Raw genomic sequence first — 15,654 nt, 5'->3', positions numbered from 1 at the left:
AAACGATCATTCATATGTTTGATTCTAATCAATCAAGGTTTTACTTTGTCAATTACATTTTATTTCAATTTTTAATTCTATCCATGATCGGGCCACAGTATTTACATGGTCGGTTCGTATTTATATTGACATCAGTCTATAAGATAAACATTTACCTTGTCAGCCGTTCGTCACTGATAAACATTTTGTCTTTGGAAGCTTCCGAAATACTAACTTTCCTCCCTCTTAATATACACTCTATCAAGAGTTATCCACATTAAGTCAACGTTAAATTAAAGCTATATGAATCACATCGTCACTGTAAAATAGCACGTCATTGTGGGGGTCATTAACCCCCATATTAGGTATGTATCCTGGAATATCTTAAGTTATTTGTCCATAAGAAAGATTTCTAAGTTTGGAGGGAGCCAAGACTTTACTTACTCACGTATCAGAAACTAATCTCTGTGAATGCCTAAAGGTGTCCTGAGTCTGAAATACTGATGATCTTACTTGGACTGAGGATGATTTTTGTGTCGATGACGGTGAATATAGGTTCATAAATCTGACTCATCCCTTCTATCCTGTGGCATCGTAGTCATAAAAAAAGAAGAAAATGTCACTCGTTTATAGTTAAATTTGTGAGTAAACTGTGAGTAAAAAAATGTCTTGACGTCACAGGCTTATGTTACTTCAGAAAAAACGCCTTTAAGACAATATTAATAAAGTAATTACATTAAAAAATATATATATTCTGTGCGGCCCAGTAACCAATACCTTAAAGACTGATAATGGTTCCTGGACCGGGGGTTTGTTCGACCACTGTTCTAGTCTAAGAGTTTGTATTTTCTATATCTAGCTCCCAAACACTGTTGCATCGTCCATAAGATATGACTTGTGATTTCATCTTTTAATCACACGAGATCTTTTCTACATTTAGAATACTAAGTAAAAGAATGTTTTTTTCAGGGATTTTTCCTTTTAACTTTTTTTTTTCCAGATTCTCAGCACTCATTTCAGAGAGTGAAAAAAGACGGAAGTGGGCATCTTAATGGTTTTTAGAGGAACACTTGTCAGCTGGAACACGACTCGAGGGAAGGGAATTATCCAGGAGATGTGCAGAGTGTGTGTAATAGCGAGTGTGTGACATTTCTTTTCTTTTTTAAACCTGTCTGAAGGGAGCGATGCTAGAAACTCGGTATCTTTAATATGCAAGGAGTGCCTCAAGATACAGAGACAATCTGTTGTTGTTTTTTTTTTTTGTCTCACTTTTTTTAATTTTGGTTGCTGCAATGGTTTCATCAAAATAAGGACAATCAAACATTTCTTTTCCACAAGGGGTTACCAAATGTTTTTTTTGTTTTTCACCAAAGTAATTATCTTGCACATATCTGGCTCATGCAGGTATTGTTTGATCTGTTTTAGTTCAGTAAAATGTATTGAATCCAGCCTGATATTTTATTTTAAATCCAAGTTTTGCACGTCAATAAAATGTATTTAAATTAAAATAATGAAATTAACATGTCAATGTTTAAGGCTTTTTTGTGTTGCAATTAAACTCCCAGCCACTAGGTGGCAGCAATTATGTCCTCCACAGCCGAAGAAACAATGTAATCCTGTAGAGTCCTGAGGACTATTTCCCTACATTCAAATCCAGCAGCTTACTACGAAGAGTCATGGGGTCTGTAAATTCTGAAACACAGTCAAGTACTCGACAATACTACAAATATATAAAATCATCACAGTACATCAGAATATGTTGCAATATAACATATCTTTGTCTCTTTATCGTGATGCATATCATATTGCCGGATTCTTGAAAATTAATAGATCTTATCAGAAATGATTTAAATTATTATTTATTCTTTCATGGTTCAGTAACCAACATTTATTTAAGTATATCTTATTTACAATCAAACTCTATTTTTGTTTAATTTACTACAAGTGATATTTGCATTTTTGCATCGTTTTCTGTTCTTTCAATTTCTTATTAAGACTTAATTACGATCTCCTGGATTCATGAAAACAAACATTGAGTGTGAACGATATTACAGTGTGTTTTCCCACATGACGAGTGTGCTCTGACTTCTAATGTTTGACTGTTTCACCACAGACGGCGCAGAGCACCACATTACCAACTCCACGTTCTTTAAGCCGATCTGTGGAGTCAGGCTGAGAAAATCATGGCTGAAATCTCATTAACTCGAGGAGAATTAACATGAAGTGGCTCTCAAAATTAGCATGGATTGATTTGGACACAAGATTGTTAAAAATAGTAGGTTTTTACTTTATAAAAGAATATATTCATCTGTTACATCTGTGAGCATGACTTTTTATCCTAAGAAATGTCAGGGACAGATGCTTGATACGTTCACAGCTCAAGGCTGCCAACACAAGGAACTGTACCACTGAGCTCAGGTGGCGTAACACTATCTAATAAGCTTCATGGCCAAATGCTAACATCCAACATGCTGCCCACACGCTACTGAATCTGTCAGCAGTAGTTTCGAAATGAATCTTTGACCCTAGAAATACACTGTAGAACAGACCTGGGCAAAGTGCGGCCCTTTGACTGTATTTAAGCGGCTCTCGTAATGTCAAAGTATGATCGTGTATAAATGGTTCTAATGCATTAGCAAATGTATTTTGTATTTATTATCAATTTACTTATATATATACAATAAGAAAATTGCAGCTTATTTAGCTTAATAAATGTCCTTTTTTGGGGGGGATTTTCCTCTTCTTGCTTTTTGCTTGACGGCCCCTAACAACATTCACACAATTTAATGTGGCACTTGAAGAATTATAATTGCCCACCCCTGCTGTAGAAGATGGCATCAGAGACTCATTCGAGCTTGGGCAGATTTTGGGTGACATATGGGTATTAAACTACCCCCATTGCTTAAAATCGTACCATTGGGATACTATTTAAAACCTTTGCCACTGCTACGTAACACTAAAATGTGTTTTTCCTTTTTTAATTTTTACATGCCGGACTAACTCTAATAAAAACTCCCCATTAGAATTCCAATCTTCACCTAAAGCGTCCGACTCACAGTAGCACACATGAACACATCCACTTGCGAACTCAATCCCCTCGGATCGACCGAAGACCTTTACTTTTTCAGACACTTTCTCAGCCCATCTCTTACTGTTCCTTTTCCCCTGTTCCCCTGACATGAAAGATCATTTTCCCGGCCCTTCCGTCGCATAATGATTCACCACCTGAACCCCCCTCCTGCCCTCCTCAATCCTGGCCGACTCAACAGCGTCATCGTTTCCTTCTGACACAGGTATAGAGAAATACCTGACAGAACGCATGTCATCAGTTCCTTTGAACTTTGATTCGCAATCGATACGACACCATTTTGTGAAAGGATTGGAGAGACCTTCAACAGTATGCATCTATAAAACGACTCATTAATTTTGATGGTCTCTGCCTCTAAATGTCTTGTTGTCCACAAAGCGGTACGAAATCGGTGAGTTGAGTCAAAATTTCATTGCTGCAAATAAGCATTTTTATGCAGATGATACTATCACTTACTTATTTATATGGATCAGCTCCTGATATACATGTTAAATGTCTTGATCGTTGTGTCTTCTTTTAATCCACGCATAGAAAACACACCTTGAACCAGGGTTGTTTTCTATGAATGGCACTGTTTCCGCGATGTCTGGCAATCATGCTTCCTTAAGGGTTTATTACCAAACACTTGACATAACACTGTCTATTGTACAGAAGGCTGAGGCAGTGGTACACGTTTATCGACAAGGCCAACTGCCTCCTTACACATGTCCTTTAACCACACAGAGATGTGTCACTGCTTTTTCTTCAAGATAAACTGTTTCTATTGTACACAAGATTACTGGGAAAGAAAGAAAGCTGTTTTAACCTTTTTCTCTCCCTGAAACATGTTGCCTTTACGTTGACCATTTTTATTCCTGAATGTTTTTTTAAACACAGCTGAAACTATTTCTAATATTTTCTCCTTTTCCTAATTTACTTTTTTATTACATTACGTTTTTTTCTGATAAAATTAGTTGTTACTGTGTTTTGGACTTTGCTGCCTCTTGGCCAGGACGCCAAAAAAAAAAGATTTTAAGATTGGATTTTTTCAGGGTTTCGCAAATAATAAAAATGAAATATGCATTCTTGTTTTTCTTTCAAATTTCCCTTTGTTTATTTTTTATTGGCAAAACCATACTGGTTCAAGGTGGAAACAACTACCAATCATGACGACATTTAAAAAACAGAGGCTGAGGTACTCAAAGCAGACTGGGAGGCCAAATATCATAAATGACCAAACAAGTTTCATCTTCTACCATGAAAACTAAAAATAAATAAATATAGTTTCCACTCACAAACTGATGGGAGTATGCTTCCGTGCTGGCGAGCCTTGCTCAGGGACACAACAACAAAATCTTAACTTTTCCGTGTGAGCCAGGAGGGACAATTTAAGGATCGCACTCATGAAAAAATAATACATTCAAATTGTATAATAAGATTGAGTAATTATACAATGAATATAAGTAACAAGATATGACGATTATTAAGAAGGAAATTCTGGAACAAAAACAAAATCAAGTATATTACTTTGTCATGACTATCTGCATAGATTGTTAGGCAAATACATATCTGAATTGAATATGTTTTTTATTTTTTTTAATGTAAAGTAATCAAGCTTTGATTTGTCTTGGGCTTTATGTTCATTGTAAATTATTCTCAAATAAGCCCACTTTCGTTCAACTTATCTTTTTATTTGATACATCTCAATGTATTTGAATGTATTTTATGTCATTTATTGTGTTTCTTAGTTGTATATCCACAACACAACTAAACAACTGTTTTATCTTCAATATTCTGATGTGAATACAATGTTTTTTTTGTGCCGGTGACACTTGAAACATTGACCTGACAGTCAAATTTGTTTTGAAATGATGGTGTCCTCCTAAAGACTTTTTACACAATCACCCTTATGTTTCCTGAAGTACAAAGAATCTGGTTTCAACTATCTGGGAAACATTTGAACAACCTCAGTTACCACAGAAGTTCCCCACTCCCCCCCGAAAAAAAGCGAAAGAAAAAAAAAAGGCTAAGGCATCATACAAGGATGCTGAAACTTTAATGATTTTAATGCACAAGCTGCTGTCAGAGCAGCTTTATTTTAAGAAAAAGTTCTACAGTATCTCAAATTATTAAAGATTTAGAATATTTCTTATACTTAGAACTAAATGACAAAGATTTTCTGTCTTCAAAAATACCTCACAGAGAAGTCTTGGTGCAGAAGTAAATGACGAAAAATGTCTCCTGTCTGTGAAACTATGACAACGACTTGGATAACATTGAGAATATTCCAGTGATGAAAAAATTCATAAACAACTTAGAGGAGCACTGAAATTGCACCTGCCTCCCCCAAAAGAGCAACTTTAAAAACATAGTATACAATCAAATCTGTAAAATAAGTCCCATGATTACAAATTTCATCATTTTCATTGTAAAAATGTCTTGTTAATCCTATAACAAGTGAGTGAGCTGTGCTGTTTGCATTCAAGCAACATAAACATGACGTCCACTAACAAGAAGCTAGGATAGAATAATTAACCTAGATAGTTTTATTTTTGTATAATTATACCAAATACCATTACTATTAAATTGAGAATTTGAACGTTAACGGGAGACAACTTAACATAGCAAGTCTACCGTGTTGATGACTAAATCAATGGTTGGGATGGAGTACCTGGAGCAGAGCCAGCCATTTATATTCATTGTTTAACGCTATCACAAATAAATGTTTCCGTCAATTGCTATTACCTACGAGAGCGAAACGAGCGGACATAAATATTACCTCAGTAATTCGATCCGGTGGGAGATTTAAACATGGAGAAAAACCAAGAGAGCCAATAATCTCAACAATATCGAGTCAATTCATTTGACAAATCGAGCCTACTTTTTCAGACTATTGCCCTTGACTGGCCTCTCTACAAGCAGTGATAATAATACTCTTATAAAAGTAATGTCGCTTATTTAATGAGCGATTTGATCACACTTGTACCACCTGACAACCATGATGTATTAGACTTCTTAGCCTCGTAACTCTTAGCTAGTTTGACCCGTACCTCAGCTAGTCACATTAGTATTCAAAGTCGTCCCACATTACTATTCATGTATCGACGATCACACGCCGGAATCAAACCGCTGCGCTATCCACCCGAGGTCACCTGTCACGAGATGAAGTTTGAGTTAGAAAAGATTGAGGGAAGATTGTTCGTTCAGCCGCTGCCTTCCTCCCCGACTGACTGTGCTGGTCGAATGCGTCTCTTTTGTTCCTGTGCTTATCATGTGGAGTCGCCTTCCCCACATGAGAACCAGCCCAGCATGTTCTAGCTTTAGCTTTAATCAAGCTAAATCAGGCTGACACCAGCTCTTCTATTATTTAACACGGAAAAAAAAGAGACAACAGTGGAGTAGACTAACTACTTAAAACACTGGTCGTGAAAAGATGAAATTATTTTAAGGATCTAATTGCACAACTTTGCTCCAGATCCCCATTGGTCTGAACACTGTGCATCACAGACCTTATGAGGCTTTATTTTATTAATGATCTACGTAAATTCAAATTATATGCATATATGTTAAATGCTTAATACGTTCTTAGGAATTCCGTTTGTTTAATGGCTAATATACGGCCAATTACCAGAGTTCGTTCTATAGTAGATTTTCTGTTAATTTAATTTTACATTATTATATTTAATATTGAGCACATATTCTATATATACATTTTATTGTATTATTTCAAACACATTATTGCAATCTTGTATTTTTCTATTTTCCTTTTCAAATGCTGACTACGTATTCACTCATTCGTTCCTGATCGGTTATGAAGACATGTTATGAATTGAAAGTGGTTTAATCCAGTCTGCAAAAACTGTTCTGTTATTATCACTAATTTCTTGTCTAAATGATCTATGCACGTCGGCACTGCTAAATAAAACGCATTTAACAGAAACCAATCTTTTTTTAGCGGTGCCGTACAGTGTTCGGAAAAAGGTGGATCTTAGTGGTTTCATTTTCGTAGCTGCAAAAGAAAAACTCTGTTGAACTCTGAGCTGTTGGTCTGAGTCTCGGGTAATCAGGACCATTTGCAAGACTTCAGAGCGGAGCATACATTTAAATAGAAAAAAAAAGTATATAATCATAAAGAGCGACTAATGTTAAAACCCAACTTTGCTGACTCACTCACATGTTTTAAATGTTGAAGTCTTTCTCTGCAGATGCAGTAAGACCCTCATCATGACCATGTTTTGAACTTATTACTTTACAGAGTTCTCCCTTGTCTCGGCGAACAAGAGGTTACGAGAGCGGATTCCATTATGACGTTATAATATCTTCACTCCTCCTCCAGCCAGCTGAAATCACGCCTCGCTTTGTTTGATCACGGATGTTGACCGACCTCGATGTTTGACCAATCACAGCAGAGTGGGCGTGGTCATGGTAAACAAGATTATATCTCCCGAAATTGTACCCTTCTTCAGTGGGCGTTGCTTAAGCACATTTTCTAAAAGTGAATATTTCAATGAAGACAGAGTTTTATACAAACAGACACATCCTGATGAGAACAGGATAGAGTGTCAAACCAGGATAGAGGTGAACTTGTGTTGACGCGCCACAAATACATTTTTTGACAGAGGCTAATGAAACTGGATCAAAAGCCGCAAATGGAATACCTAACATCCTATGACCTGAAATGAAGTAAACGGCCAGTGCAGCAGCACGGCTAGTCGTCCTGCAGCCTCCCAGGACGGATGCGATTTGTGTGATGGACTGTTGAGGTGAACCGGGGGCCTTTCTGTGTAAAGTCTGATTGTACTCCAAAGCTTGTATGCATTCCCTCTGAGCTCTCTAGGAGTTCAGACCGGGGTATGTTTACTCTTCCTGGGACGTGTCCGTCTGCCTGTGTACAATTATCTCCAACAATTCTGTGACTGAGCGAGAAATGATTAATGAAATAATTATTCCAAATGTTGAAATATTATAATGAGTTCCTGGCAGTTCAATATCAGGCAAAAAGAACATAAATCATCAGGCTTTAGAGCCGCAAGAAGAAAACTTGAATTGCAAATTAAGAACGTTTCTTTTCTTTTCCAAGATGTATTGAGAATTAAAATGAGCAAATGTAGATTACCTTTAAAGTTTTGTATATATAAATATATTTGGGTTGGGTATTGAACTTTTGTTATTTTGTGGCACTGACCAAAATGCTATATTGCTTCATCTTTTGGTGCCAAGTTTCAGCAACCACGTGTTAATAAAACGTAATAATATGTGTATTTTACTGGAGAAAAAGTCATATTCAAAGGCAGTGAACATCACATTTATTTGTGTCTTGATGTTTGCTTCTATTTGTAATCTTATTTTCTTTTTTTTTAGAAATGATCACAAAAGAGGTTTGTAAAAAAAAAAGTTTGAAAGTGTTAAAAAAGTATCCTTCAGTAACTGGTATCTGAATAAAGGTATCGAGAATTTTCGATAAATACCCAGCCCTATAGTGACAAATAATAATAATAATATAATGTTACTGTTACTCTTTTTAATATTTAATGTCCAAACTCTGAATATGTTGTGTTAGGAGGCCAATCGGGTGATCAAATTAACCAAAAATGGACATTAATAAGATAAACATTTCCACTTTTTTTTAACAGAATATTTCAAAGGTTTGGTTGCCATCACAGATGCATTTATTTTAACAAATATATTAAATCTTGCATGAGCAATCTGTGCCTGTACTTTTCAATGATTGCAATGTTTTGCTGCTTCTGCAAAAGTTGTAAATGTATCTGTATTGAACCTCCCTATAATGAAATGTTTACAATGTCAGTAGTTAAATGTTTTACTACTGAACTAAATACAAACTTATTTTAAAGGGTTTCTAAGGGGACTTTATGGGATAGCGGTTTGAAAGTTATTTGACCTTAAGATGGAATCGACCTTGTGTTGGTCTGCTGATGTAGCATTAACAACGCCTTCATTCCGGAGAACGAAACGAGTGGCACTCTAGTTTTATAAATGATGTGAGATTCTATTAAAATACAGTAGTTGAAACAAAGCCAATAATTTGCACATGAAAAGACCAAATCTTAGAGTTTAAAAATGAGGCCTCATGGAACTTCAGACCACCAGTAGAAACCCACAACCTGTTAAACAACAGCTGTAGCTTTAAATATGTTTGTATCGCGGATATGAATAACAATTGAGTGGTGGATTTGTGTCTGTATTCTTGCTGTGTTACTTCATAATTGGCTCCAAATGTGGCCAAAAATAACAATCACGTAACCGTTTAGCAAACTTTAGAAATCAGCAGTCGAGTGCGCCCGCATTAGGAGTCTTAATTACCCCCATTCATGAACAGTTTAGAATTCTCAGTGCAGAAAATGTGTTTTTAGTAATATTTGTCAAAGATATAGTCTAAAAACGTAACTTCTCATTAAATACAAGTCCTGAAAAACATCATAGCCTCAAACCCTTTAGGCTTTGTGAACAGCTTATTATGTATTTGTCTATTATACACAGTAGCATGCAAAAGTCTTCACAGCCAGCATGACCACAAATACAAACACAGGCAGAACAACTTATATTTTATGGATTAGTGTTTCATGCGGTGCTCATTTTTCAGACACGCTGGTTTGGGTGGTGTTAAATTGTGTGTGGTCCTATCCCCACTTTTCCATGCACATTCTCTGGGTGAGTTCACAGAAACAACTCATTAAAACCACATGATTAATCTAGGCGGAATACAACTCCCCTAGATTAGATCGGTTCAATCATGGCAAAATGTAATCAATATTTAAAAAAAGCAAATCATACACCAAATTAAGTATGTGAGGGTAATTGAGCCATTGGTGGGTAGCAGTAGTGCAACAGTGTCTTGGTAGACATGCTGCACAAACAATTTACCTGTCTGATGAGCCTCTGTGTTTTGATTGTTTGAGTTTTTTTTATTGTGCGATCGATCATACCTCACACTCTCTGGAGCTAGTTAGTGTGCAAGTGCAGGAGCCAGTTCCATTTCCCAGTACTTCCAATGCCTCCGGTGTTGCTGCAGGGTTGTAGCTCATGTAATACTCTTGGAGCTGAGTACTTAGGTTCTGCTCCGGCTCTGGACTCTTCCGGCGGTGCTTCCTTCCCACCACTGATCTCTGAGGCAGCAATCTAGTCGCATCAGGATAACGCCGCCACAGTACATAAATGATGGTCAACATAAGAGACATGGTGAAGAAGAGGGCCACGCTGCCCACTACCACCTTGTGAAGAGTCATGTGTTCTATTTCTGGGGGAGGTGTGTGGGTGGGACGACTGCGCGCCACAGAGTTCCTCGGGTCCTTGCTCATATGTCCGGGGATAGTCGGATGAGGAATGGGTTGCGGTCTCATCGGTGGGAACGGTCCTAACGTGTTGGTTTGTGGCATAAGAGGAGCGCCCATAGTGGGAGCAAAAGTGGGCTCAATGGTTCCTTCGGAAATAAGATCAGACATCGGTGAAGGGGTTTCAGTCAAAATGTAATCGGTATCTTCACAGATACCATGGTTTCTCGTGGCCTCCATTATCTTTTCCCCCTGTAGATACTTTGGACTGCTGCATATCATAGTAGTGTCTTTAGTACCACGGAAATTTCTCAACCAGGCGACAAGGGGGCAAATGCCGGTCCCACAATCCCACATGTTGCCAGCTAGGCTGATCGAAGTCAAGGAGATCCACGCTGACACGGCCTCCTGGGACACATTGGAGAGCTTGTTTGACTCCAGGTTAAGTACTTGAAGGTTTGGCAGGCAGTGAAACACAGCAGGGTCAAGGGTTTGGATTTCATTCCCAGACAGATCAAGTTTCTGTAGAGTATACCATGTCCACGGCAGCCCCTGGTTCACCACCCTGATCCTGTTCCACTGCAGGTACAGTGACCTCAGGTTGGCCAAGCGTGGAAACAGGAAAAAGTTTATCCGCGAGAACTGATTATGTTCAAGGTGTAACTCCATCAGCTTCTGTAGTCCCAAAAAGGTCGTGCGAGTTAGAATCTTTATCCGATTGTACCCTAGATCGAGGAACTCCAAACTCCTGCACTCTAGGAACGCTCGAATGGGAATATTAGAGAGACCATTTGACCGCAGGTGTAGATTTTGCATCTTTCGTAGTCCATGGAATTGTCCGGGCTGCAGGATTTCCAATTTATTATTAGACAAATCGAGACTGCGGAGATTTGGTATTCCATGGAACGTAGAGTTGTGCAGGGACATGATTTTGTTGGAGCTCATGATGAGCTCTTTTAGCCGGCGCACACCTTGGAAGGCACGGCTGTCGACCGAGGAGATCTGATTGTGATCCAAATATATCCAGAGGAGTTGATTGAGGTGAGCAAACTGATATGGCAGCAGTGTGTGGAGTTCATTGTAGCGCAGAGAGAGACCCTGACACCCGACAGAGATGTTCTCCGGGACGTCTATGAATCCGGATGAATCACAATGCACCGTTTTCCCTTCACATCTGCAGTTGTTCGGGCATGTGCGCTCACCAAAGCTGAGCAGCAGGGGGGGTTGCAATAGCAGCAGCAGAGGTAAGAGGAGGCTCGTCATCCGGCCATTATACAGCAATGCATCTGTTGGAGGATAAGACAGAGAATTAGAGTTAATTCTTAATAACAATGATTAGACTAATCAAGAACTTAAGTGGGCAAATGTGATTAAAGAACTACATTTGCACAATGGTAATGTAACTGTGACTTAAAGTGATTGGAGAACACACATAAGATATTTCGTAGTATTCTGCTTCTATTACAGTGTCTTGAACAGAGCATATATCCATGAAGAAATTGAAGGGAGACACACTGGACAGTTACTGATACTCGCACCAGTTCTGACATAAACGGTGGTTATATACGACCATTCAACATTGTAAAAAATATAGTCGCGCCAGTTCACAACACTTTCTGGATCAAAACTCAAAACTCATGCACACCGTCACATTCACCTGCAATGTTGCCGGTCTCAGTCCCTCCCATTCACAATGCACTGCTGAAATCCTCCTCCACGCCTTCATTACCTCCAGACTCGATCACTGCAATAGCCTCCTTTATGGCCTCCCATCTCCACTAACTACAATATATCCAGAACTCTGCTGCCCGTCTGCCCACCCACACCCTCAAAGAAGTCCTCTTGCGAATTGCTCCCTAAAGCACTTTGCATATAATATAAGGTTTTCCTCATCACCTACAAGTCCCTACAATAATCTGGCCCCCTCATATCTCACCGACCTGCTCCAACCTCCACTGTCCACCCTGTCACCTCATATCCTCCAATGCCAACCTCCTCACTTCCCTGAGGACAAAGCACCAAACCCTGGGGGAACCGAGCCTTCTCTGCTGCCACCACCACACTTGACATATCAGGAACTCTGACTCACTCTAGACTTTCAAATCAATCCTCCAAACCCACCTTCAAAATTGCTTTTTTATGTGTTTCTTATCCTTTTTGTAAAGCGTTTTTTGTGTGTTCCAAAAAGACCTAAATAAATACGATGTTTATTGTTATTGTTGTTATAACAAGAGGGATACTAAAAATTTGTTTTCAGGCCTTCGGGTCACGTTGACCCTGAGATTACACAAGGGTTAAAGCACCGACTGATCCCTAGTTGCCAGTCCATCGCAAGGCACGAATCTAAGTTTGAAGTGCCAGTAGGAAATCCAAGCAAGCACAGGACAATTATATAACACAGAACAGGATCTGGATCTGACATCAGATGTTGAGCTACTGTACTACACCGCCTCAAAGATGGTAAAAGTTTTATGAATAATATGTGAACCGAAGAAGTAGTTTCTTCCCCCAAAAAAATCATAGTATGGTTAAAATCTTCGTGACATAATCGTTCAGCTTCAAAAGCTAAATGGAATAGGGTCACCCACTAAAAGCAAACCACTTTGTGAAGCCACTAGAAGTCTGTTGCATTACGTGAATACTTATTGCAAAAAGTACTTCAGCAGACTTCATCCATTGTGTTTGCTGCTGACAGCAAAAACTTTAACGCTACTGCTGAGTCATCACGACTAAACATACCGTCATTACTTCAGCGTTGGATAACAATGTAGCATTTATTTGTCAAAGAGCTCATTATGTTGCCAAATGTAATCCTTGTTTGATTTATTCATGCAGTATATCATTCAAACAATGATTGATGCAAAAAGGAAAAATCAATGTTTACAAAGGACCATTTAAGATGATGCTATTATCTTGTACTTGCCAGCTTGTACAGTCAGCCAATATTTAGTTCTCCCAGAACAGTGGAGCACTCCTTTGATGTGATATGATTGCTCTTACATTTTAAATGCCATTCAACTTTTTCCACTTACACTCAAATTTGATTCTAGCCATTAAAAACCCCGCAGCACAAAGCCAACGCCATAAAGCAAGTGTCACCATCTCAGATATACTGACATTAATATGGCAAATGAGAGCCAGGCCTGTTCTTACAAGGAACACTTGAATGAAGAGGTAATTCTTCATTTTGACAGACTTTAAGATAGTGTTTGATTATTTTTTAAGCAATGTGGCCAGTCTTTACAGATAAAGTAGGTATTTATTCTAAGACAAAAAAACTGAATTATGATGAAATATTTTAAAAAGAAGGACACTTAAATAAACTAAATAGAAACACTGCGGTACGCAATGTGTTGCTTTCATGAAGAGTATATTCAGACAATGTTACATTAAAATATACAACCCAACACAGAACCATCATAGACTGTGACATACCTCGTCATATGAGCACTACTCTCCGAGGAATGTGTGGATTAGGTTTGTCACAAAAAGTGATACTTCGGTAACAATCAGAAAACACTCATCAAGGCGAGGGAAATGTAGTTCAATATAACTTATTTCAGGTTAAACTAACAACCAACAAATGTTCTGTTACTTGAACGAGAGGGTCACTTCACTTCAGCTACACTCACTACAGACGTTGCTAATTTGTGATACTTTATTGCGTTAAATAATGTACGGTATCATTTTGCTTAATCTGGTGCAGCCATCTTTTTAATGTAACTGCACATTATCCTTTTAAAATAAACTGAACTGGACTGAAATAAATTTAAACGATACAAAAGGATAATGTAACATTATGAGATTCTTTCTGAGGATTGCTGAACTCATTAAAATGTGTTTTCCTTTTTCCTTTACAGTGTCAGTTGAATGAAAGAAACTGTGAAGCAAGTGAGTCACATACTGCAGAAATCCTTGAAAGGCAAAAACTATATATATACAAGTATTTTTTTTATACTTTAATTCTGCTCAATGGTGTTTCAAAGCATAATAATTGTTGGTTTTGTTTATTTTTTAATGTACAGTATATGTTGAAAAATATGTAATAAAGTTGCGTACTTTAAAGTAAAGGCTTATTTTTTTTTAAACCATACTATCAAAAAGTATCAAAGAAATGTATTGTTATTGGTATAAACTACTAATGTGGATAGATTCAAAAATACATTAGATCAATTGAACATCTCTCCACTTCTATAAAGTCTCTACACACCTATTTTTAAAACCAAGCCAGGAAAAAAAATCTATTATTCTCCAGTACACTTTGTCACAAGTTGTATTCTTACAGTATATTTTTTGGACTCACTTTTGTGTGCGCGGGGTTTGCAAGGTGTGATACATTTCATTGCTTTGTCCCTAATCGCGCAATTCTGATCTTACACAATACATTTAGAGTGCACAAGTGCGTGCCGATGAGTAGTGATGGAATCGACAGTTCTTTTGACTGTACTGAATCACTAGCATCACTTCATTAAAAGGATTCCTTCAAAAGATTCATTCAGTTCGTTAGTTCACCAAATCACTATCTCTGTGCTTTTGGAGCCCTGACTGCAATTTCTCCTACTTCCTGAACGCAACTAAACAATCCGTTACTAGGTTTAATGATTCAGACCCGATGTTAACATCGAATCCCCGGATGAGAATCCTCGTTCACTGAACGAATCTTTTGCGAATCCCCGGATGAGAATCCTCGTTCACTGAACGAATCTTTCTCGAATCCCCGGATGAGAATCCTCGTTCACTGAACGAATCCCTGTCGTGCGAATCCCCGGAAGAGAATCCTCGTTCAATGAACGAATCTTTTGCGAATCCCCGGATGAGAATCCTCGTTCACTGAACGAATCTTTTGCGAATCCCCGGATGAGAATCCTCGTTCAATGAACAAATCTTTTGCGAATCCCCGGAAGAGAATCCTTGTTCAATGAACGAATCTTTTGCGAATCCCCGGATGAGAATCCTCGTTCACTGAACGAATCTTTCTCGAATCCCCGGATGAGAATCCTCGTTCACTGAACGAATCTTTTGCGAATCCCCGGATGAGAATCCTCGTTCACTGAACGAATCTTTCTCGAATCCCCGGATGAGAATCCTCGTTCAATGAACGAATCTTTTGCGAATCCCCGGAAGAGAATCCTCGTTCAATGAACGAATCTTTCTCGAATCCCCGGATGAGAATCCTCGTTCAATGAACGAATCTTTTGCGAATCCCCGGATGAGAATCCTCGTTCAATGAACGAATCTTTTGCGAATCCCCGGATGAGAATCCTCGTTCAATGAACAAATCTTTTGCGAATCCCCGGATGAGAATCCTCGTTCACT

General features: G+C 38.3%; 1 protein-coding gene across 2 annotated transcripts in view; it reads right to left on the bottom strand.

The window, feature by feature from the left end:
• lrrtm4l1 (leucine rich repeat transmembrane neuronal 4 like 1) overlaps positions 1-15,654 on the bottom strand; it is a 54,820-nt gene that overhangs the window by 22,849 nt on the left and 16,317 nt on the right. The window contains exon 2 of one of the 2 annotated variants that reach the window (XR_015711326.1): positions 9,932-11,624. Coding sequence is in view for 1 of the 2 variants with exons in the window: in XM_087791100.1 (XP_087647226.1) it covers positions 9,994-11,624 (1,631 nt within the window). In the remaining variant the exon portion in view is untranslated. The remainder of the gene's footprint in view (positions 1-9,931; positions 11,625-15,654) is intronic. The other variant, XM_087791100.1, reaches the window with a different exon arrangement.

Source organism: Callionymus lyra, chromosome 5 (assembly GCF_982586985.1).
Source record: "Callionymus lyra chromosome 5, fCalLyr1.hap1.1, whole genome shotgun sequence".
Lineage (NCBI taxonomy): Eukaryota > Metazoa > Chordata > Actinopteri > Syngnathiformes > Callionymidae > Callionymus > Callionymus lyra.
This window is presented reverse-complemented; position numbering and strand designations above follow the sequence as displayed.